A 23024-nucleotide genomic window follows, 5' to 3' on the forward strand; every position below is an offset into this window, starting at 1 on the left:
AATAGAATTACAGAAATTATCCTAAGAGCATGTGTCTGGGGACGCAGTGAATGATGCTCTGAGAGATAGAGCAAACAGGATAAACAAGCTCTGTGCCAACAGCAGCTGAATCCAGTCTGATGCTCATTCTCCTGGCGCTACCTAGCACAGCACCAAAGAGGGTTGTCATTTATTCTTCCCTAGCAGCAGGGAGAGAAGCACCTGGTGGACACAGTCCCATGTGCCACACAGCTTCCCTCTCACCACTACCCAAAAGAAGGGTGCAGTCCCACTGTGCTCTCTCCCCTCCTCCTCCCTCCACACCAGCTGCTGCTGGATGTGTGCAGCAGAGCCCTGCGCCACCTGGCTGTTCCAGGGGAGGCAAAAAGCAATACACAATTTAACACAGAAGCTGATGGGCACCTGGGGAATGAGCCACACTGCAAACCTCAATTTTGACTGAAAGGAAGACAAATCAAATGCTGGGGCTCTGAAAGGTTGATAGAGGATGACCCTTACCCAAAGAGCTTTGGTTGTTTTTTTGTTGTTTTGTTTGGGGGAATCTTTTCTTTTTTAACTTCAGAGTTATGAGAGTTTCAGATTATTTTATGAGAGTAAGAAAAGATTAAAACCATTATTTCTGCAGTGAGAACCTACAAGTCTTAAGAAGCTCTACAAGGACAATGCACAGAGAGTAACCTTCACCAGAACTCCAAATAGAATGTCCCATTGTCTCTCATCTTCTTTCCCCCAAAGGGTTCGACAACAGATACTTTTGGGATCAGGCTGGGATCCTACACCATTCCTAAATTCCACCTTCCCAACTCACGAAAAAAAGAACTGTCCAAAGACAGTTACTTTGAAACACTTTGCCCATGCTAGGCCTCCAGCTCCAACCTCTGCTCTTACTGATCCCATCACTCTGCACTTAGATCCTGGCAAGTTATGTATGTCAAACTGAATCACAGAATCATAGAATGGCCTGGGTTGAAAAGGAGCACAATGTTCATCTAGTTCCAACCCCCTGCTACGTGCAGGGTCACCAACCAGCAGCCCAGGCTGCCCAGAGCCACATCCAGCCTGGCCTTGAATGCCTCCAGAGATGGGGCATCCACAGCCTCCTTGGGCAACCTGTTCCACTGCCTCACCACCCTCTGGGTGAAAAACTTCCTCCTAATATCTAACCTAAACATCCCCTGTCTCAGTTTAAAACCATTCCCCCTTGTCCTATCACTATCCACTCTCGTAAACAGCCATTCCCCCTCCTGTTTATATGCTCCCTTCAAGTACTGGAAGGCCACAATGAGGTCTCCCTGGAGCCTTGTCTTCTCCAAGCTAAACAAGCCCAGTTCCCTCAACCTTTCTTCACAGCAGAGGTGCTCCAGGCTGAATTACTTCTTGGAACAGCACCATCCTTTTCTCACAGTGAAGAAGCAGGCTACAGTCAGGCACCTACCACTTGTGTTTGCATGGATGAGATGCAGCCAAGAAAAAACTTTCAATGTTCACAGCATAATTGGAAATTTGCATCTCACGATCTCAGTTCACTGCTAAATCAAGCATCCCTAATACCAATATTCATTTTGGCACAATTCAATTATAAGATTTTTAATAACTAGACTTCTCCTACTAACTTGGCACGAGCTTCTTACAAAGAAGGATTTTGTACAGCAGCTGATTGAAAAAATCTTCAGCACTGTCAAGTTACCGTGTTCACCTACATACCGTTTCACAGACTTTTACCCACGCTGGGACGCTGCTCATTGTCCACAGTATTTATCTGCAATTCATTCTGTTTTCCCTGCTCTGGCAGCCTGGGAAGCAGGGTCGGAGGCAGCCCAGCCCAGCTGACAGGAGCGCACTGCGCAGCGCCGTGCCGGGTGCTGCTGCTCACAGGCATTGCACGCATCACAGGAGCGGAGCTGCCTGCGCTGGCTGTGCTCAGACAATCCTAGCAGCTCAGCTCATCTCTAGCAGCCTCTGTCACCAGGCTGTCATTCGTAACACCATGCAGAGCATACACACCCTCCTCTTAACTGCTGCTGTTTGCATCCTCTTTCAAGGTGAGTGATCCTTCATTTGTTTATCTGTTGTTGGTAGAGGAGGAACTGGGCAGGTGAGCAGGAGATGGCTCGGGTGCCAATTTATTTTAAGAAGTGTGGAAGCTTATGCCAAACTAAGGGATGAAACGTGCAGAATCCTACCACAGTTTGTTACATTGTTCGGCTTTTTTGTCTTGTCTTGCTTCTAACTCTTCCTTGTGAGGTAATTAAGTCATCTGGATTCAATATGCCAAACGACACACAAAGCCATATTAATGTTGAGAAGAGAAAGCACCTTACACGTAAAGGCTTGGTTTTATGTATTGTGGAGCAATTAAGGATTAGAAGAGAGACAATCTTAAAAAGTTTTAAATGCGTGCTGTGAACAGTGCCTTACCTCTGCAAATAAAGCAGCAAAACGTTTAAATTAAAAAAAAAAAAAAAAAAAAAAAAAACCAACATTAATACGTTTATTCTGGAGACAAAGTGGGCAACAGATTTAATCCAACTGCTGCAGGCACACTTAAAGGCTGGCAGTTTGGGACTGGCCATCATAAAGAGTCGCTATAACTTAGCTTAAACAAGACTTATCTAAGAGATTGAGTATGAATTCCAGGAAGCCTTGATTTGGGAGATGAAATACAAATAAATAAAAAAACAAAACAACACACCCAGCAGGGCAATGCTAGCAGTTCAGAAGTATCAAAGAAATATGCTCATTTTTCAATGAGCAACTCTGCTTGAGTGATTTCGCTAATCTGAGAAATGAAATCACCTTCCAGGTGTGATCTGAACACAGCTACATGAGGGGAACTTCCTTGTCTCAGGGAGATAAGAGCTCTTACAAAGACCAGAAAGTAACACCTGCTGTTAAACACCTCAGCTCCATCACCTGCAGATACCTCTGCTTCATTCACGAAAGATACTAGCCAGGAGGGTGAAAAAAATCATAAACGTCCTTGCAAATATCTGTTGATTGATGGTCCAAAGGGGCTGCAGGGTTCATTCAGCAGCTGTTAGCTCTGTGCCTTCGACAAGTTTGCTGTAACACCCAGACAGAAGCACAAATCAGGTCCTTCAGTTTGGAAGCACTGGGAGACCTTAAGGAAGAGCCTCCTAAAAGCAAAGCGGTGCTCAGAGCAAAGGGCTGCCGGACAGCTTAGCACACAGCTCAGCACACAGCTGTCCCACAGCAGCAGGCTGCCGCACACGAGTGCGGCTCGGGGTATCGCAGCGCTGATACACCAGAGCCCTGCGCCTCGCCCCGCAGGCTGCGGCGGCTCCGAGCCCGAGCACCGGCTGTACGCGGCTCTCTTCAAGAACTACAACCAGTTCGTCCGCCCGGTAAAGAACATCTCGGACCCCGTCATCATCCAGTTCGAGGTGTCCATGTCCCAGCTGGTCAAAGTGGTGAGTATCCGACCCCGCCTGGCGCCCGCGGGAGGGCCGGCCCCGCGCCCGACACGCCTTTGTTTTACAGGACGAAGTCAACCAGATCATGGAGACCAACCTGTGGCTGAAGCACGTGAGTAGCGCTCCCCGAACCCGGCGGGACGAGCCCGGGATGAGGCGGCCGCCCGGCGGGGCGTCGCGGGGTTCACACGCGGAGCCTCCGCGCCGTTCCCCTCAGCGCCGCTTTCCCGCCCGCAGCGCCTCGCTGCCCGGCGCTCTGCTGCCCCCCAGCGGCGCTCGGTAGCAGCACCTCAGCACGCGGCGCGCTCCTTCCCGCCACGGGCTCTGTGAGAGCCCCGCTAGGGCGAGCGCGCCTCAACCGACAACCGCCACCAGCCCCTCACACCAGCACAGCGTTTAAATACGTCGAGGTGCAGCTGTTAAACTGAGGGCGAACAGCTGCAGCAGTAACCCTCCTACGCTCAGTGTAGTCCCTGAGAGCCACGTTTTGCCCTAGGCTGTTGTCACGGCGGCACGGGGCTCTCGGGTCACACAGCCGCTCCCACAGCGAGCACAACAATGCTGCCTGCGCTTAAAAGGAACTTCATAGGTTACAAAGGCAATTACTTACTGTGCTGGTCAGCATAACCAACTTAATAGGCAGCTTCATCTTAATCATCGATTTGGCTGAGCTGGGTTTTAATGAGCACTAATGAACAGTTGCTTGACTGAATAACGCCACATGGGTCTGTCCTTCAGTGCTTTCACACAGCGACAGAGCCACCTATCAATCCATTTCCACTGTTTAACAGTGCTTTTTGAGACCTAAGTTATTACTCCCGTCCTACACTCCCTTTTTCACCTTGTTTCATCCACTGGTACAGGGACTGAGTCACCTCCAGACCCACACAAACGCCTGACGCGGATGTGTGATTAAGAAACAGCTGATCTTGGTGGTATCCAAAATAAAACAACCCTAAAAGCCATCCCACAGCACTTGTTTTGACTCTAGTCCACAGGATTTTGATTTCTTTGCAAACTTAATGCATTGACTCATTTCTTCTGTAATTAGATCTGGAATGATTACAAGCTTCGGTGGAATCCAGTGGATTATGGAGGTGCTGAATTCATCCGAGTGCCCTCTGGCCAGATCTGGAAGCCAGATATTGTATTATATAACAAGTAAGACTCCCACATACCCGTTTTCTTAATTGAGTCATAACAGTTCTAAACTCAAAGAAAGAAGATCTATGTGAGATGGAAGCAAGAATTCTTTGCTGTGGTGGTGGTGAGGTGCTGGAGGAGGTTTCCCAGAGAGAGTGTGTGTGCCCCATCCTTGGAAGTGCTCCAGGCCAGGCTGAACGGGGCTGTGAGCAACCTGACCCAGTGAAAGCTATCTGAGCCCCACGGCAAGGGCTTGGAACTAGATCACAGAATCATAGAATCATGGAATCACAAGGTTGGAAACGACCTATAAGATCATCTAGTCCAAACGTCTTCACACATGGTCTTTAAGATGGTCTTTAAGGTCCATTCCAACCCAAACCATTCTGTGATTCTACAGGAGGAACTGCTGCTGATTTTTTAAAAACTAATAAATACCAACAAATTCAGTGAACTGGCTGAAAAAGCCTACTTTGCAATGTCCCATCTCTCTGCTACTTACATGCCATCTACATCAGCATCACTGGCCACGAGCCAGGTCCTAACCTGAAGGTGCAAGCACTGGGGGTGGGCAGGCCAAAGCAAGGTTTACTTTTTCCCTTCACAAGACCCCAACTTTACTACTGTTTTTAACACTGCTGATAAGAGAAATGACAGTAAGTTCCCTTGGACTGCACTTTTCTTGTCTGAGTCAGACTGAAACACACAAACAAGCTAGTTCTTTCTATCCGCTAAACTCATAATTTGACACCTTCCCTACAGCATATAAAAGTAACAGCTAAAACCATAACCAGGTGTCAAATTATGAAGAGCAAAACCATAATTAAATGGATCCCTCTGCTCTCAGTTTGATGTGTTTAACTACATAGATCCAAAGCCTAAGTCTGTGGAAGAGCAGTGACACTGGTACTTCTCTAACTGCAGCCATAAAAATGAAAATTACATTTTCATTTTTTGTATAAACAAATGTAATTATCACATGGATCTTATTATGATCGATGGGACCAGGAGAGCAATACAAAACTTTATGAAAACCTCACTGAATACACAATTCAGGCAAAGATGCACCCCAACACTACTTACTGCCTTCATGGTCCACAGAAGAGGTGGAGATATCAGTACTGCAGATATCCCTTGATATTGGCCCCATGGGTTCTAACTTTTGCTGTTTTGTATATTGGCTGCACTATCTTATTACTGTAAAAGAGAATCTTTTTTTTTTTTTTTCAAATTCTCCAAGTCATCAAAATTTATGAAGCTGTTTATTTTAACTGTGATAATTTATGACAACCACTGACAGTCCTGCATGCTGACATGGAGCTGAATTGCATATGTAATTGCTGGCTTCCACAAATGAAATGACAACCTAAAACTACCTGCATCAGTTGCATCCTGATGTTATTTTCATTTGCTTTGCAGTGCAGTTGGGGATTTCCAGGTTGATGACAAGACAAAGGCTCTACTGAAGTACACGGGTGATGTGACCTGGATACCCCCAGCTATATTTAAAAGCTCATGTAAAATAGATGTAACCTACTTCCCATTTGACTATCAGAACTGCACCATGAAGTTTGGTTCCTGGTCTTATGATAAAGCCAAAATTGACTTGGTTTTAATCGGCTCTACGATGAACCTGAAAGATTACTGGGAGAGTGGAGAATGGGCCATTATTAAAGCTCCTGGGTATAAACATGACATTAAATATAACTGCTGTGAAGAGATCTATACAGACATCACATACTCTCTTTACATTAGACGCTTACCTTTATTTTACACTATCAACATGATTATTCCATGTCTGCTAATTTCTTTTCTGACTGTATTAGTTTTCTATTTGCCCTCAGACTGTGGTGAAAAGGTGACACTCTGTATATCAGTCCTCCTGTCTTTAACGGTGTTTCTTCTTGTTATCACTGAAACCATACCTTCTACTTCCCTGGTGATCCCTCTTATTGGGGAATACCTCCTTTTCACTATGATATTTGTAACTCTGTCTATTGTCATTACGGTATTCGTTCTAAACGTGCACTACAGAACACCCAAGACACACACCATGCCTGTGTGGGTGAGAACTATCTTCTTGAACTTACTTCCCAGGATCATGTTTATGACAAGGCCGACGAGCGATGAAGAGAATAATCAGAAACCAAAGCCATTTTACACTTCTGAGTTTTCAAACTTAAATTGCTTCAACAGCTCTGAAATCAAATGCTGCAAAGATGGCTTTGTATGTCAAGACGTGACATGCAGCTGTTGCCAGTATCAACGAATGAAGTTTTCCGATTTCAGTGGCAATCTCACAAGAAGTTCCAGCTCTGAATCTGTAGATCCTCTGTTTTCATTTTCAGTTCTGTCACCAGAAATGAGAGATGCTATTGAAAGTGTTAAATACATTGCAGAAAATATGAAAATGCAGAATGAAGCAAAAGAGGTAAGAATATATTTTACTATTACTCAAACTGCATTTATGATCAATTTGCTTTGAAGAAAAAACAAACAAACAACACAGACCACTGTTTGGTATAAGTAAATTACATAAGCTGTATTACAAACACATGCAGCTTTGAATGTAGATAATTTTGGAGAGCAGCTCCCCTTGCACAACGTTCTCTTTATTGACAACACATCTTGCATGAGAACGTAATAAAATTTCAGCATTGCCTACAAAATGTATACCAAACGTAAAGGTAACTGTGTACCAATTCATCAGCAACATACTGTTTAAAGACCAGTAGTGTATTTCAGTAAGCTTTTTTGGCTAGTCTTGATCACTTAAGGACATAAAGCTTTTTACTTTCAGTGTTGGCATACAGAAGTAGTATCCCAAAAAGTTTGATGAATTGGTGAACAACTTTTTGTATCTGAAGCAGCTTTTGGTTTAGCACAAATAGCATATTCAAATAAAGCTGCTTCAAGACGATTTCATCAATGAAAACATAGGAAAGCTGAAAAAAATTATTTGCACACGATGTGAAATATTCCTAATTGCTAATGCTAATTATTAATTTAATAAACATGCCAACTTAATATTTTATTTATTTTTCAGATTCAGGATGACTGGAAATATGTTGCCATGGTAATTGATCGTATTTTTCTATGGGTTTTCATCCTGGTATGCATTCTGGGAACAGCAGGATTATTTTTACAACCTTTGATGACTGGAGATGACGCGTAAAACCTTAAAACATCACGTTGTGAAATCAGATAGGACTTGTGCCAACCAAACTCTGCACTCTTTACCCCAGCACCTGATAGCTCTTCTGTGTTTCAGTAGTAGAATAAGGATCTCTCTTGGCTTCAACTTTGCTTGACATAGAAGGCTTTATTAAAAAATGTGATAACATGAAAAAAAAAATGTTTAAAACTTTCTCTCCAAGTATTATGTGCTGTGCTTGCCAGTTCCTTTTCACAATAGCTGAAAAAGATGTGGGTTGTATATTAAACTTCACAGAAACTCTTTAAGAAGCTGCTGATAAACTGAAAGTTATACAGATGTTCAGAGAATCAAGACAAGTTGAGTACTTCAGGCTACCAGAGTTGAATGGAAGATACTTAACACCAGACATGATAGGACCTTTGGAAATAAGTTCATATTAATTTAATGTATGCCTTGATAAGGACAAAATGGGAAGCATACATACCAAACGCTACAGAACACTGCCACCCAGTGTATAAATCCATTCAAACTGTGGGAAGAAAGGTCCGTGGGCAGGTTTGTTAGGAAAGGAATAATAAGTGAGTAATAGGTGATGGTTTTATACAAGGGAAAGCAAGTAGATACTTCTGTAAAGTATGCTAAAATTATGTCTTAGGTATATGTCTTCTTTTTCTAAACCAATAACTGAAAATGATTTGAGAGCTTGGATAAACAATACAACAAAAATACTGTAATGAGATGTTTTGTAAAGATATAAACTGTTCTCTCTGTACCAAACTGGAAACTTTTTAGAAACAGTGGTATCAAATGAGGTAACATTCGTGAAAATAAAGAGAATCAAGCTGTTGAAAATTGTGATTTTCTTTCATTTATTTTGACCAAGAGACAAAAGCTATATTAGTTACATCTCAACACATTCAGAAAGAAGTAAAGGCCCATGCTTCTGAGTCTATTAAAAATAATTTCATTTCACACACACCTGAGGATGAGCTGAAAACCCCAATGATTCCAGCATATCTTTTTCATCCACAGATATCGTGATCTGATTATAGAAATGACTGAAAGAACTTCATGCATTTGCAAAAACTGTTAGTTACTAGCATAAAGGCTGGAACTCCGTTGGCCACGCTGCCAATTACCCCATGATATAATTAAGAGTCTTCAGACATTACTGAACAAGGTACAGGAGGGTAGCTAAAAAGATACATGGCTAATATCCTTGCTTTGTTTTCTTTTCTGATAAGGGTAAACTGTAGTAAGTAATTTAAAGCTAAGGAGGACTATAAAAAGAAACTTTGCATTTGGAACAGAAATAAGATGTCCAAAGCACTTCTGTAGTTTTCAAACATAGTTTCTGATGCATTAATATTAGTAATACTGAGAAAGTTATAAAACTAATGGATTAAATCAGATTGCAAATTCACTTTTAAAATAAGTTATGATGGGAATGCAGAAAATACTGATATCTAACGCCAGATGGAATTGTGTAACTGAAGAGGAAGAGTCATTTCTTTTTCAACCAGAATTATTTATAACTTGGTAAAAAATAATAGCATGTTTTTACAGATTAGTTGGCAGCATTTCCCTGTGCAGGGGACTTCAAAAGCTGTACGATAGCCCTGCAGGATACAGCTCTGTTATGAAGGAACAAAGAAACTGACAAAACCTAAAGTGTAGGAAAAACATTCTCTTCTAGAGTCTCTGCCAGAAATAAAACTTTTAAGAATAGCAGCACTGGAATCAATTTAAAAAATTAACATCCATTATTTAATTAATATAGTTTAGAGATAGAATAAATAATTTTATAATTATTATTAATTTTAAATATACATATATGAGATATAGCTGACAAAGAGATGTCAATACTCACGTACCCTGTAAGCATTTTAAGGCTCAATATATCACAAGGTCACATTAGTATGGTATAATTAACAAGATTTTAAGTTTAGCAGCAAATTCCACTGACAATTTATAAAGGCTTAACTCAGTCAGAATGCTCTGTTTATTGGTCTGCTGAAAAGGAAGTTCAATTGATGTTTTTATTATAATTTTTCATTTACTATGTAGATACAAGTTCTCATTCACATAATAAGTTGAAATACAACTCTATTGTGCAAGCACCTGCAAAAATTTAATAATAAATATAACATTTTCCATAGTAACTTAATAATGGGGCTACAGTGATCTTCATTAAAAAAATCTCAATCCTTCTCAGTAGGTGTCAGTATATACTGCTTCTAACATACACATGCAAATATTTGCAAAGGTCTTTGACTTTGACCTGATGTACAAGTATCTTAGTAGACTGGCACTAAGCAAATTGATTTCTGTGAGTCCTACGTCATGCTTTAACATCATAATTTTTAGGTTTAGGATTTTTTTTTTTTTCCTATCAGAAACATGCCTACAAAGAACATGCATGGAAATTTAACACTCCAAAAACTTTTTAGAATGATGTTAGCAGGAGACAGATCCAAAAATATCTTATGTATTTGTACTGCCTATATGCACAGGTACTATTATACTTGCCCATTTATGAATAACAGGAATAAATAACACAAGTGATCCAATTATTGAAACCAGAAGAAAGGCCCATAAGAACATTCGATCAAGCACCTGAGCAATAAATTTCCAGTCTTCAACAACCTAAAAAACAAAGAACATAAGAGCTGTCCAGTATGTGCAAGAGCGGGTGAAAATATAGCATCAGACTCCGTAATAATCAATCACTTCACATTTTTCTCCCCCTCCTAGTCAGATCAATTTGATAACCCCCTCCTTTTTAATATATACATGTATTAATAAATCACACTGTGACCCACAGCAGGAAAACACTTCTCTCTACGTAGACCAGTAAGATATGCGGCTCAAATGCTAAATTTTAGTGGAGCAGTTGACCCTGATGAGCATTGAACATCTTCAGTTATACAGAGAGAAAATCAGTATGCAATTTAATAACATGCTGGAGGATTTAGGATTCATGCCACAGCCTCACCATAGAGTAGGACTCCCAGGTAGAAGCTAGAGTTGCAAACAATTAACAGCCGACAGCAGCTCTAGCATTACACACAACATCTGACAACTGTGCAGTTACTGGTGCATGGAATTACACTCCAGGTAGAACACTCACAGTGCTTTCAAGACTGTTTCCCTTTTTGATAGGATTATTTATAACTACACACAGTTCTGCAAGTACAGCTGATATAATCGTGCAAGCAAATTAAATCTGCCAAAAAAGCAACTTTCATTTCAATTGGAGCTATCTGCATTTCCCAGGCCTACTGCATCCTGCAAGGCAAGGCTACAACACCAGCTGTGTAAACTTTACTTTCAACAACCAGGGCTAAAATCTTTCTGCAATCAAAGCCTGCATTCCCCAGAGGCCAAATAACAAAATGTAAGTGAACCCCCAGTCAGCTGTATGTTCAGTTCTGATGTTTAGAGTTGCAGCAACCAAAAAAAAAAAAACCTATCAACTTTCTTGCCACAAACAATTGAATAAAGTAATTTGATAAAGAGAATCAACTCACAATTTACTCAAAACTATACATTTAAGCAAACTATTCTATTTGTGCTGTATATATGTGGACATACTCTGCATTGTATATACAAGAATCCTATTTTGACAGTACAGTAGGTGTTCAAAATCCAGACTGGATCCCTTGTGATAATATCAGGGTACAGTCCCAAGAAGCTGCATTAGAAGAATTAATTTGCTCCAAGGCTAACATAAGAGTACATACCTCTCAGCAACTGTCTACAAGAGGTGCCAGCTTAAAGCAAGGAAGGAAAACTAATTTGTAATGATCTTACCTGCATAGCATAAACACCCACACTGAAGATAGCTCAGTGTGCAAACGCACAGGCTGAAAAATCCTTTAAATTATATCAAAAGGGAAATGATAATAGGGCTAGAAGAGATCACTCAGCAGGTCATCCAGTCAATGTCTGATCTCAGCACAAAATGACTGATCCATGGTGACAACCTGTATTTAAACTAATATAAATTACGGAATTTAAAATTGTCTATATTTGGAAATGAAAGGTGCAAGAAAAGGGCTTAGCAGGAATTATTCTGGAATTGTAAATCAAATGTATTTTTCATGTAGCCTGCAGGTACTACACTAAAATGAAAAATACCTACTTCTTTCATTATGAAAACAACATGCAGCAGCACTGCAGGTAGCAGTTACTGGACATGCTCTTGTAACAGCCATGTGTCTCTGAAAATATTTGATTAACAACCAAATGGGCTTCTATAGGAAAGCAGAAATATGTCAAGAGTTCATGTATGGCATTATACCAACCTGGTACCTCAGTACTGGAGCAGTACTGGAGTACATACCCGTACTTCTTTCCAGCAGAAACAAGTATATGACTTCCAGTGAAGTATAAAAACTAGAAAACCTAGCACATATTGAATGCGATCACATAGTGAACCATTCCTCCTTGTTGCTGTGCTTCGTTTCAGTTGGCTTGACCTTTTTTTTTTTTTTTTTTTTTTTTTAAATTTCCACTTTTAACAAAATGAGTTTAACACGACTAAAACACCCACCTCACGAACTTCATTTTCCTTCATAACATGCCTTGTGATATATCGGATAGAGTCTAGAGCTGCTTCCAAGGTGTTTCTAGATGATTCTGATCCGCTCATATTTCCTTTTTCCTCCTTCTGAGCAAAGTATCTATCTACATGACTTCTCATGCAAAGCAGCTTGGGAAGTTTGTGAAGAAATATCTTGCGAACCCAAGGTGCCATAGCATTGTGCGTAGATGAAGAACGGTGATGAATATTGATAGCAAAGACAGTTATCACAATGGACAATGTCACAAATATCATAGTAAACACCAAGTATTCTCCTATAAGTGGAATAACTTTAGAAGACGATGGAATAATCTCTTCAATGACGAGAAGAAAAACAGTCAGAGATACCAGGACTGAAGTGCAAAGGGAAATTTTTTCACCTTCATTTGAAGGAAGATAGAAGACGAGGACAGTTAGAAAAGAAAGTCCAATACAAGGAATGATGAGAAACAATGTGTAAAATAGCGGTAAACGTCTAATTATAAATGAATATGTAACAAAGGGATACCAGCAGCATCCATCAGTTCTATTTCCTTTGCTCCCTGTTGCAGTCACTATTTCCCATTCTCCATTATCAAAAAAGTCTCTTTTGTCAACATCATAATCTTCTAAAATTATATCAACCTGGGAGCCATCGTAAGTCCAGGAACCAAATTTCATAGAGCAGTTTTGGAGGTCAAAGGGAAAGAAGGTTACATCAATAGTACAAGAACTTTTATAATTTGCTGGTGGAGTCCAAGCAATGGTGCCATCATATTTTACCACAGTTTTAGTAGACGTCCCCTCAAAACGTCCATCTGCACTGAAAGAAAAAGAGATATACGGAGGAAGAGATGTTTTGTTACTGTTGTTTCAGCTGTTTGCTCCTTCTTTCTCCCCTTTCACTGCCAAAATTTTGTGTTCACAGTTTACTTCTTGTGGTTGGTTGGTTTTTTGGGGGGTTTGTTGGTTTATGGGTTTGGGGTTTTTTTGGGGGGGGGGTGGGGTTTGTTTTGGTTTTGTTTTTTAACCTGAATCTCACACAGTTAACTACCTTCACAAAAGTGAAGAACATTGCCAAGTCACTACAAGATCTGTACAACTTACAGCAGCCCTGATAACTCAAGCAAGGGATTGTAGAAATCCTGACCTTTAGCGGCCTGACCAAACCCTGATGTTTCTATTGGTAATACAGCACAAATACTTCTAAATCTGGAGAAATCACAATAATTGGGGAAAAAAAACAACCACACCACTTGTGCTCCACTTCCAAGCTTGAAATTATAATCAGCCTCTCTTGACTCACCAAGCCAGAAAATGTTAGAAGTGTTGCATATGCACCTGAATTGATCAGAAAGGTTCATTCGAAACTTATTTCCTCTGGGTTCCATCAATTCTTGAAAAAAACAAACTTTCTGTTAAGTGCATTTCTTTTTAAATCCATGCTAAATATGAGTTACAACATTATGAATTTGTTACTCTCCTCCTGCTGCATACTGCCTCTACATTATTAGCTTGCACCCAATGCTGTGAGAGACATCGTCTTCTAGACAACGGTTTACAAGAAGAAATGAAAATAAACGTTTTGAAGAGACTAAAAAAGACACAGTAGCAAAATAAAACTTGCATTTAATGTAGCAACAAAATCAATGTGCATTTGGAGGCAAATTCTGAATGTACTAAACGTACATGCATCCATTCAAGAAGCCTCCTGCAAGCAGATTGGAGAGTAATGTTAGAAAGAGGAAAAGGTATTCTATATAAAAAGATTAAAATCTTACTTGTCATATAACACAATGTCTGGGATCCAAATGGAATCCGATGGGACACGAATAGATGTTATTCCAGCATACTCTTCAGGGTTCCATCTTAATTTTACATCTATCCATTCCTGTAGATGCAAGAAGTGTAGATATCATAATAACGGTGGAGTTTATTTAAGCAGGACATGATCAGATAAAAACAGACATACCGGCAATTTAAAATAAATAAACAAATGCATCACACTTCTGTAAGTTTTCTGAAATTCACATACAACACTGAATTTGCTGAACAGATAACTAACAACATTGTCCAGGATTTGTGTTTTATTATAAGAGCCGTTTGACAGTATTTTGATACAGACCTCATAATATTAAAATCTTTTTTCAGAGCATGTTTACACATGTAAAAGCATTATAAATAGAGATAGCATTTTATATTTGAACTAAAAGCTCTGGAGGGGGAAATGCTCAGAAACTTGCATTTTTCATCAGAGAGAATTGTAAATACATTCAGGTCAGTTGTTATTTCATTTGAGCTGACTTAACTGCAGTAAGTTCTGCTTGCTAAGTAATAATAAAGTTTTCCTGAAAACAAATGCCTAAACTTACAGTTATTGGAGAGAAGAGAATGGAAAGAACCAGAAAAAAAAAATAGCCAAAATAAAAATAATTTAGTAAGCCAGTAAATACAATTAGAGCCTGCAACCACTTCTCTAAGTTAAATTAAAAATGATTTGTGAGAAGCATTTCCCAGGCTAATAGTGGCCACTAAGTTTAGCATGGGACTTGGCTTATTATCAAGCCTGTAGCTTCCTCTTGCCCATAAACAAATGCTGTGATGAGGAAAATCAGCTTTTTATAACAAGTACATACAACTTTGAAATTGAAAATTTCAGTGGCAGTTATTCACTAAACACCTGACAAGAAAAATATCTTAAAACAAATATATAAAAAAACACACAAACCCTTCATACTTCTCTTAACACAGATCTTGAAAGAAAACTTGTTTTATGGAGGCAGTAATTTTCATCATGGTGATAACACACTCCTTGGTCTATTCAGCAGCCATACAATGCAGTCTCAAAATTCTTTTTAGGAGGTACATTTTAAAAACATATTTCTTTTTTTTTTTTTATCTGAATTTTTTAACAATTCATCCTTTCAAGCATTACCAGTGATGTAATGTAAACATACTATGCAAAGTAAGAACTACTGCATCTGAGCAAACAAATATTTAGGAAAGTTGCATCCAAGTTTTGATTTGCAGTTATGAAACCTCAGAATTCATTGCTGTTTTACACATACCTGTTTCAGCCAGACATTTGTGGTCATCAGCTGATTCTTCTCATCCTGAAAATGTATAAAAATGTATTTTATTAAAACAATAAAATTGCATTGCACATAGTAACTCACTGCTACAGTTGATGCAAGTTTGTGATGTACAAAACAGAAAGCACCCCTAACCCATTCCAGTCTTTGCTAATACATTTTTAGGAGATCTTCTAAAACTTAATGGTTATGTCCTTATATTATTGAAATGCTTAAAAAGCAGTATTTTCCCCCTCCTGTGATTCTCTTTCTTCTCTTCCTTTTTTTCATCTGACTGTACTTCATGCACTCTTACTGTTTTTCTATGGAAACAAGATGGAACAAGAAACCTGTGGAGGAAAAACTCGAAGTGGAAAAACCAACTGATTCAATTTGAGAAGAATTTGAAGAAAATAAGTTTTGGGAAAAAAAGTAAAATGAAATACACAAACTTATTTACTGTACATACCACATCTACTAGCTGAGAGATTGCAAGACCAAACTTGATTTTTATTGTATCATTCAAATGTTCCACTGGACGAACCCATCTTTGATAGTCTTCAAATAAATGTTTAAACAAACGATCTTCACTCTTGGCAATAAAAGAAGGTTCAGATACGCCTGCACAATAAAAGCAACTTATTAACAGTGATTAAAACAAATAGGGTACATCTGTGTGCATATGCTCAGGTAGTAGTAAGTTTCCCATCCCTTCCATCTAGAAGCATGGCCAAGGCTGTGTCAGAACGTTATAAAATGACCTGGCTATATTAGCACCTCAGTACTGCTGAAGAAATGAAGATGCTTTTACTACTAATAATAACAAAGGCAAAATGCACTCATGTCATTTAACTTGTGGCACTTGCCAGGTGCCATGCAACCATGGAAATCTCTAAAACTCAAAACTTATCTATGAGGAGTTGAAGTTCTATTGTTCTAAACCACAGTGGTACTTTTAAAAACCAGCATATAGGCCTTCAGTACAGTGAAGAGCTTCTGCTCTTGTTTGAAATGTAGCAATCTTCACCTTGCTTCTTCTAATGTTTGTGCATATGTGACACATAAGCTTTGTAGTACTTGTAAAGTACTTTTCCCCACATCTTTTTTATATACATGTGCTAATCTGTTTACCAGTAAATCCTCTATTTTTCTATAGACAGGAAGGCACCTCTCTTTTTAAGTAATAGCATGCAGTCAGTCACTTCATTTTCAGAGTGCTCAGGGATCCATTTCAGTGCCTGGAGACTGACTGATGACCTACAACAGCCAAAGTCTTTGTACAGTTAACAAAAGAACAGCAAATTAAATGTCTCCTCCCATCTCCCTGGAGAATGGAGTGTTTGGAAGAGCTTTGGAAAATAACAAACGATGACCCAGGAGGTCACACAGACCACCAGAACTCATGAAAACCTGCTTCAAAAAAGGGGCTTGCTGCTCACTGATGGGATTTCAACTGACTGAAACTACTCAAAAGAAAGATTTCATAATTATTATAGTCAGTCTAAGGGGCAAAGTAATCCAAAGATGTTCACAAACATCTCTTTTTAATGCACCATTACATAAAGCTATGGCACGACCTCTCTAGAAATGATGTGCTCACTAACAGTATCCATCTAAAAAAAGATGCAGCGAAAATAGGAAAGCACCACAGAATGGCATAAACAGATTAAAACCAGAGGCAGACATGCACGCGAGGAGAGATTTAAAAGATTAATATTATTTTGCTTGGCAAGGAGGTGAATTCTGTGCACGCCACAGAAGATGACGAAGTAGTGAACGATGCTTGCAGAAAAATGACTCTGTTTAACCATTCTCGTGAAAGAAGACAAAGGAAACAGAAGGATCAATTACAAGCAATATAAGAGATCTCTATTTAAAGTTTATTATCACAAATATTCAGCGAATCACGATGATCAGACACAGCAGAGGACTAAAATTCCAGAATTGCCTAAGATTGCAGGGCTGTGGTTAGCGCAGGTAGCACAATGTTTGCCTGTCACTTGTTTTAACACAAAACGAGTTGTCTGGATCGACAATTTGAGGTCTTGCATTTGTGGCAGACTTGGCTAGACTGAAGACACCAACTGAAATGCACCAAAGCTCCCTGCCTGCAGCTGCACCCAGCCCAGACCAGCGCAGCACCGCAGCTTTTGGTTTCCTCCCACCCATCACAGCGCTCTGCGGGCAGTGGCAGCTTCTGCTGTGCTGTGAGGGTCCGACCACGAGGGAATTTCTCCACCTCGGTCAGCGCTGCTGGTCAGAACAGTGCAGCAGAACCACTATGACAAATTCTTACTGATATTTAAGTTCAAAGCAAACTCTTTAGCCAAGGGCTTTTTCCCGTTTGTAACTGCACATGGATTTACAAAGCCCTGCTTATTACAGACATCTGAGAGAACACTTCCTGAAGACACAACTTAATTTCTCTGTTTCTATATCCCTATTTCCTCAATTATGAATAGTTTTGTGTACATTCCAGCCTTATGTTTCATAAATACATGATTTTTGTATGAGCATTAATTGCATTTTCCTTTTACAGTTCCAACGCTACCGAATTTTGTGAACAATCTGTGAGCGTTAATTGACCTTGAAGCAATGCAGAGGCAGAGTTGCACTGTCACAGTCTCTGTGCTCCTGTAAGATGACCTCCTGTGCACCAACACAGCACCCTTCAGGTACACACCATTTGCAGACGCAGCTTCTCTTATGCTGAGCTAAATGGGGATGTGTGCCCTTACCACTTTTCCACGCTTAATAGCAAGGTTTTCAAACACCTCACACTCAGACCTACAGTATACTCGCTGATTTAATGAGATTACCATATTTACTAACAGCATAATTCAACTAATTATCTCTATTTTCCACTCTGTCGTGGAAATATCCACACTTCATGCTTCTAGCTCGCTTTTCTGCTTACTAATAAGCTGTAAGAGGAGGTTATATCCAGAAGGAGGTTGGAGGCAGTAACAAGGTCTGAAGAATTGGCAAAAATAAAACAAGCCTCTCATCTTTCTGTATGTTATTTAATAGGACCACACAGCTCATCCATTGCATGGACTGCATGTGTTCAATTACTCTTCTTTGTGTATTTGCGTGCTTTAAAAATTATCATGTGTGTAACCATTGTTTACTGGTGTCAGCACTAATTTAAAAAAATCTGAAGAACTGGTGGTTAGCAGAAAAAAAGTACAGAAGAGAGCAAAAGAGGGGAAATACAGCTAGCAAAAGGCAGCAGGCACTCGGAGGAGGCTACACCACTGGAAAAGAGCAGGAAGAGGCTAAACCTATGGAAAGGATTAGCAAAGTGGAGAACAAGCCTCACGCTGAAGCGGATTTTCAGCTCCTGAAGGGCCACTTTAAGCATGCCTGTACCAGTGTGGCTTCAGCCAGGTGGAGATCAGTAAATTCTGCAGCCTAAACCACAGGTAGCTGCACTCTACAGTGGTAAATCCCAGAGGCAACACTTCTGTTTGCACCCAAAGCTCTCTCCACTCAGACTTCCTCGGTGTGACTTTGGGTACAGGACAAAATAAAAAAAATCAAATCAGAGAGCGGCCAAAATTTGCATTCTGCAATCACAGACAAACAAGAGCACTCATTTTTTGTATCATTACCTTAAGAACACGGATGCAGTGCGAATATACTTTTGACAGGGTTACAATGGGTTAAAAATTAAGTAGGAAATGCAATTAGTAACAGAAACAACTGGATCACTACTTGGTGAGAAGTAGTGCTTTAGAAGTAGAAGCTTTTTGAGAAGAGATCCATGGTGCAGGGGGCTTCTTAGAAGTCTAACATTATAATTTAGAATCTCTAGCACAGATTTCTTATTTAATACCATTACAATGAGAAAGAACACTATGAAGGATAATCATCACGGCCATATATCCATATTTTATAATTAAAACTTGCTTCTTTAATGGTATTCTAGTGTAGTGTACAGCCTGCTATCCATAAATGCCTGCTACAAACTGCAGCACACCCAACAGCTTGCCTGCATACCTGGGAATTGTATTAACACAGCACACCTGCTTGGGTACACTTGCACTTTTATTAAGACAATACTCTCATTTTCAGTGTCTATCACACAATTTATAACAAAGGGAGCACTTTGAAGGCTAAAAGTGCAGTGGAAAGATTTAACATCTTATTCTACAACCGTCCCATGGTCATTTCAAAGGAAATCTATTTAAAATGTCCATCTTTCCTATAAACTCTAAATTTTCCACACCGAGCATTGGTGATTATCCTCTGAATTCCCTGAGCAGATCTGGTCACATCAGACTACATTGGAAGCTGGTGACAGTTTTAAGTGCAAGCCACAGTACTATTGCAGCAGACAGGAAAAAGTGGAGCCAGACTATTTTCAGTATGAACTATACAGAACTGAAAAATATGAAGAAAAAAATATAAAGAAAGCTCAACACAGAGAGAGAACCCCCTGCCACTGCTTCATTAATCAGAAGACATATGTAACATAACAACAAATCCCTCTACTCCTTAAAATGATCACAAGTTACAGTTTCTGCACGGTCTTTGGTTTCATCAGAGGATATCTAGATACTTCCAAGGTTAAGAGTACAACCAAGACAGACATGTGTTGCGGGAACTTGTACATATTTCCACTTATTCCAGGCTGTTCAAGTCATTTGGAGCATTTCTGTTTGCTCTCCCCCAGCACAGCAGTATCGTGCCAGCCAGCAGCAGAACAAAGTGACGTATTGCAGACATGAAACTGTCAGAGATTTCTAACTGCAACGCTGCTTAGTCCTAACCAGTACGAACAAAGGCTCAAGATCTACATGTAGAAAGCAGGGAAAACAGTTCTTACACTCACTTGAATTTAAAAGATCAAAGTTTCCAGCTTGATAATTGGAAAGTATAACTAGACCGCCACCTAAGAGCTTAGCATCAAGGGATAATTACTGCTCATACTAATGAGTGCATGTACAAATTTTATACGACAGCAGCATGCTATACTGTCACGCAGCCTGCAGCTCATCAGGAAATAGATACAATCACCTTCAGGCTGCCTGTTTTTGCTCCAAACATCTGCACTGTGGATTGTATCACAAAAGCACGGGGATGGCAGGCAGCCCTCTGCGATCTGCAAGAAGTGCAAGGATGAGCAAGTACACAGAACCTTCACAGCCAAACTGCTCGTACAGACCTAATCTAGAGGCTATGCATCGCAGAAGTAAGCGTTCTAAGAATCACCAAAGAAAACAAAAAGAGGAAAAGAAGGGTGGAAATAAACAAATAAATGCCAAGATGCCCTTTGGGAGGGGAAGGCGCGTGGCTTCCTGCTGTCAGGAAGAAGCACGGGTCCCATCAGAGATCTTCACCATCTCCTGCGAGGATGGAAAACGCTGCATTTCCAAACACTGTGTTACAGAATAATCTTTTCGGTCACATTTAGCAATTGTGATTGCTGAATTAAAAACAAGAGGGCAATGCAATCGAGTTCCTTTACACCCTACCTAGGGCTCTTTCCTAAACTTTGAGCTTTCAGAAAAGCCAACTTTATTTTCCATTAATTTCCCTCCTGCTCGTATGCTGTGACTCCCGGATTATCATTCTTTTTGGCAGAAGCCTTAGCGACGCGCCCATAAAGCACTCAGAAATAATTCCCGATCGATAATTCCTTGAAGGAACATCGATTTTGCTCCTTCAAGCTTCGTTTCCCGCCCTCACGCCCTGCCTCGCACCCCTCAGCCCGCGCTGCGCCCGCAGCGGGCCGTGAGGCGGCCGCTCCTCAACTCCGAGAGACAACGCGCTGCCCCGCGCCCCTCCGCACCGCGGAGCGACCGCAGCGCTCCCCCCTCAGCCCACAGCCGGGCTGCGGCCCCAGAGCCGAGCGGTACCCCCCGCCCGGCTCCCCGCCGAGCGCCTTACCCGCCTGAGAGACGCGGACGGCGGGGCCGGCTCCGGGCTTCCCGATGACGGGCGCGAAGAGGCAGGCGAGGAGGAGCAGGGGGCGGCCGCAGCGCAGCCCGGCGCTCAGCTCGGCCATGGCCCCGCCGCCGCCTCCGAGCCCCGCGGCGGGCACGGGGCGCCGCTGCCGGCGGGAGGCTCTGACCACGCCCCGCGCGGAGCGGCCGAGGGGCGGAAGCCGCTGTGGCTGCCCGCCCTCGCTCCCTCACCGCCTCCCTCAGGGCAGCGGCCCGGGCCAGTCGCTCCGCAGCCCCGCTGTGGTTCGGAGGGTCGGCTCTCGGCTGCTGCTGAGGGAGAGCTCCGAGCCGGCGCTGTCTGAGCGCTCTTCCACACAGAATTACAGTTTCTAAGTCAGAACGGTTTGGAACTTTCAATCGCAAAACAAATTAATTGATGCGAGCTAAAAAAAAGACTTGGGATAATTCCACCTGCCACGGGTAGCTAACGTCTATAACGAAAGCTCCTTACAGGACCTATTTGCAATACCCGGTAACCAAAAAGCTGTGAGAAGGGATAACTTTAAATGCACCAACTGTGAAATATTAGTGACTTTTTTTCCTAAAGCACCACAATGTTAATACACAGAGTGCGCACAGCATCAGCAGCACTGGAGGCAGCCGGCACGAAGCGAGACGAGCTCACATGGAAAACACCGTTAAGATTTGTACATTTAGAGAGGAAAGCTGCGGGAAATGGGCTGAGCAGCCCTGCACAGCACTGCCCACAACGAGGGACCTCCTCCAGTCCAAAACAATGACCAGCATTTGTAGGTTCTGGAACGAGAATTACTCAGAGTGGTAACGTATAACCACAACAAAATTCTCTCCTTCAAGCATTCACATGCTGTAGAAAAACAGTGTGGCTATTTATGTTCAACGACCAACACGGGTACCTCAGCAGCAGCCCCGCTCTGAGTTGCTGAACTCTTGTATTTCTTATTGCCTGTCCTGCAGCCACACCTGGGCTGTGTGTGCCATTGGGCTGTGTGTGCCATTGGGCTGTGTGTGCCACTGGGCTGTGTGTGCCAGACGTACTGCAGTCACTGTGGAAGGAGGGCTGCTTACACAGGAGGTTCCTCCCAGCACACAGCATTGATCGCAATGCTCTGCAGTAAGCACGCTCATTCCTCATATTGAGAATCTGTCTGTGTGCTGCACGCTGTCCACCATCAAAACATCCAGTGTGTGGCTCTTATTGTGAAGTGCTCGGTGCACAGGCAGTGCTCAGCACAAGATTGGAGAGTAAACAAAAGCCCAAAGTGTGGCACGGAAATCAAACAAGCAACATTCCCAACAAACAAACCCACCGATGTTGTTTTCTTTTGTGGTGCAGTGGAGTTTGGATGTTTTCTGTGTGCTCCAAACTGGGCATTGCTTCAACTGGAATTACAAATCTATTGTTTGTGATGAGTGCTCCCCCACTGCACTGCACCTGCTGCTCCTGACCTAAGGTTACCACATCAAGTCTGTGTTTCTATTATCAGCATATGAGCATGGTGGTAAACGCATTTCACAGCCACATTCAGTTAGCAGAGCTAAACATAGCTGCCAGTCCAATGTGCAGGACGTAGCTAACTGGATTTATTACATAACCGTGAATTTGTTTGCAGCTGCGTCCCAGCCTGACCAAACAGATGCTGGAAGATATAAAAGGATTGAATTGCCTACATTGCATGCCCAAAATTTGGCTAAATATTTTATGTAGATCATCTGGCAATTTTG

The 23024-nt window shown here is 41.4% G+C and overlaps 2 protein-coding genes across 5 annotated transcripts; one reads left to right on the top strand and one right to left on the bottom strand.

Annotated features, from left to right (window-relative positions):
- Nucleotides 1–1675: 1675 nt before the first annotated feature.
- CHRNA3 (cholinergic receptor nicotinic alpha 3 subunit) lies at nucleotides 1676–8968 on the top strand. 4 transcript variants are annotated; one of them, XM_031616366.2, is made up of 6 exons: nucleotides 1676–2042; nucleotides 3292–3431; nucleotides 3502–3546; nucleotides 4486–4595; nucleotides 5997–7008; nucleotides 7624–8968. In XM_031616366.2, exons 1-6 carry the CDS (start codon nucleotides 1988–1990, stop codon nucleotides 7750–7752), a joined length of 1491 nt encoding a protein of 496 aa, XP_031472226.1. In that variant the 5' UTR covers nucleotides 1676–1987; the 3' UTR covers nucleotides 7753–8968. The 4 variants fall into 4 exon arrangements, with proteins under 4 accessions (XP_031472226.1, XP_090004810.1, XP_090004811.1 ...); XM_090148685.1 differs by lacking the exon at nucleotides 1676–2042 and having other exon boundaries at nucleotides 3347–3431; nucleotides 6002–7008; nucleotides 7624–7765; XM_090148684.1 differs by lacking the exon at nucleotides 1676–2042 and having other exon boundaries at nucleotides 3340–3546; nucleotides 6002–7008; nucleotides 7624–7765.
- Nucleotides 8968–21435, bottom strand: CHRNA5 (cholinergic receptor nicotinic alpha 5 subunit). Its single transcript, XM_031616367.2, has 6 exons — nucleotides 21265–21435; nucleotides 15839–15990; nucleotides 15367–15411; nucleotides 14080–14189; nucleotides 12290–13121; nucleotides 8968–10380 (listed from the first exon to the last, which is right to left on the bottom strand). The coding sequence occupies exons 1-6, from the start codon at nucleotides 21380–21382 to the stop codon at nucleotides 10219–10221; spliced, it is 1419 nt and encodes a 472-aa protein (XP_031472227.2). The 5' UTR covers nucleotides 21383–21435; the 3' UTR covers nucleotides 8968–10218.
- Between the last annotated feature and the right edge of the window lie 1589 nt (nucleotides 21436–23024).

This window comes from Phasianus colchicus, chromosome 12 (genome assembly GCF_987193195.1).
Source record: "Phasianus colchicus chromosome 12, bPhaCol1.hap1.1, whole genome shotgun sequence".
Classification (NCBI taxonomy): domain Eukaryota; kingdom Metazoa; phylum Chordata; class Aves; order Galliformes; family Phasianidae; genus Phasianus; species Phasianus colchicus.

Excerpts from the sequence above, each read along its gene's own strand:
- CHRNA5 (XM_031616367.2), bottom strand. The coding sequence starts at position 21,382 with ATGGCCGAGCTGAGCGCCGGGCTGCGCTGCGGCCGCCCCCTGCTCCTC. Across the intron at positions 15,991-21,264 it reads CGTCCGCGTCTCTCAGGCGG|GCGTATCTGAACCTTCTTTT; the intron begins GTAAGGCGCTCG and ends TTTATTGTGCAG. Across the intron at positions 15,412-15,838 it reads TCTCTCAGCTAGTAGATGTG|GATGAGAAGAATCAGCTGAT; the intron begins GTATGTACAGTA and ends ATACATTTTCAG.
- CHRNA3 (XM_031616366.2), top strand. The coding sequence starts at position 1,988 with ATGCAGAGCATACACACCCTCCTCTTAACTGCTGCTGTTTGCATCCTC. Across the intron at positions 2,043-3,291 it reads TGTTTGCATCCTCTTTCAAG|GCTGCGGCGGCTCCGAGCCC; the intron begins GTGAGTGATCCT and ends CTCGCCCCGCAG. Across the intron at positions 7,009-7,623 it reads TGCAGAATGAAGCAAAAGAG|ATTCAGGATGACTGGAAATA; the intron begins GTAAGAATATAT and ends TTTATTTTTCAG.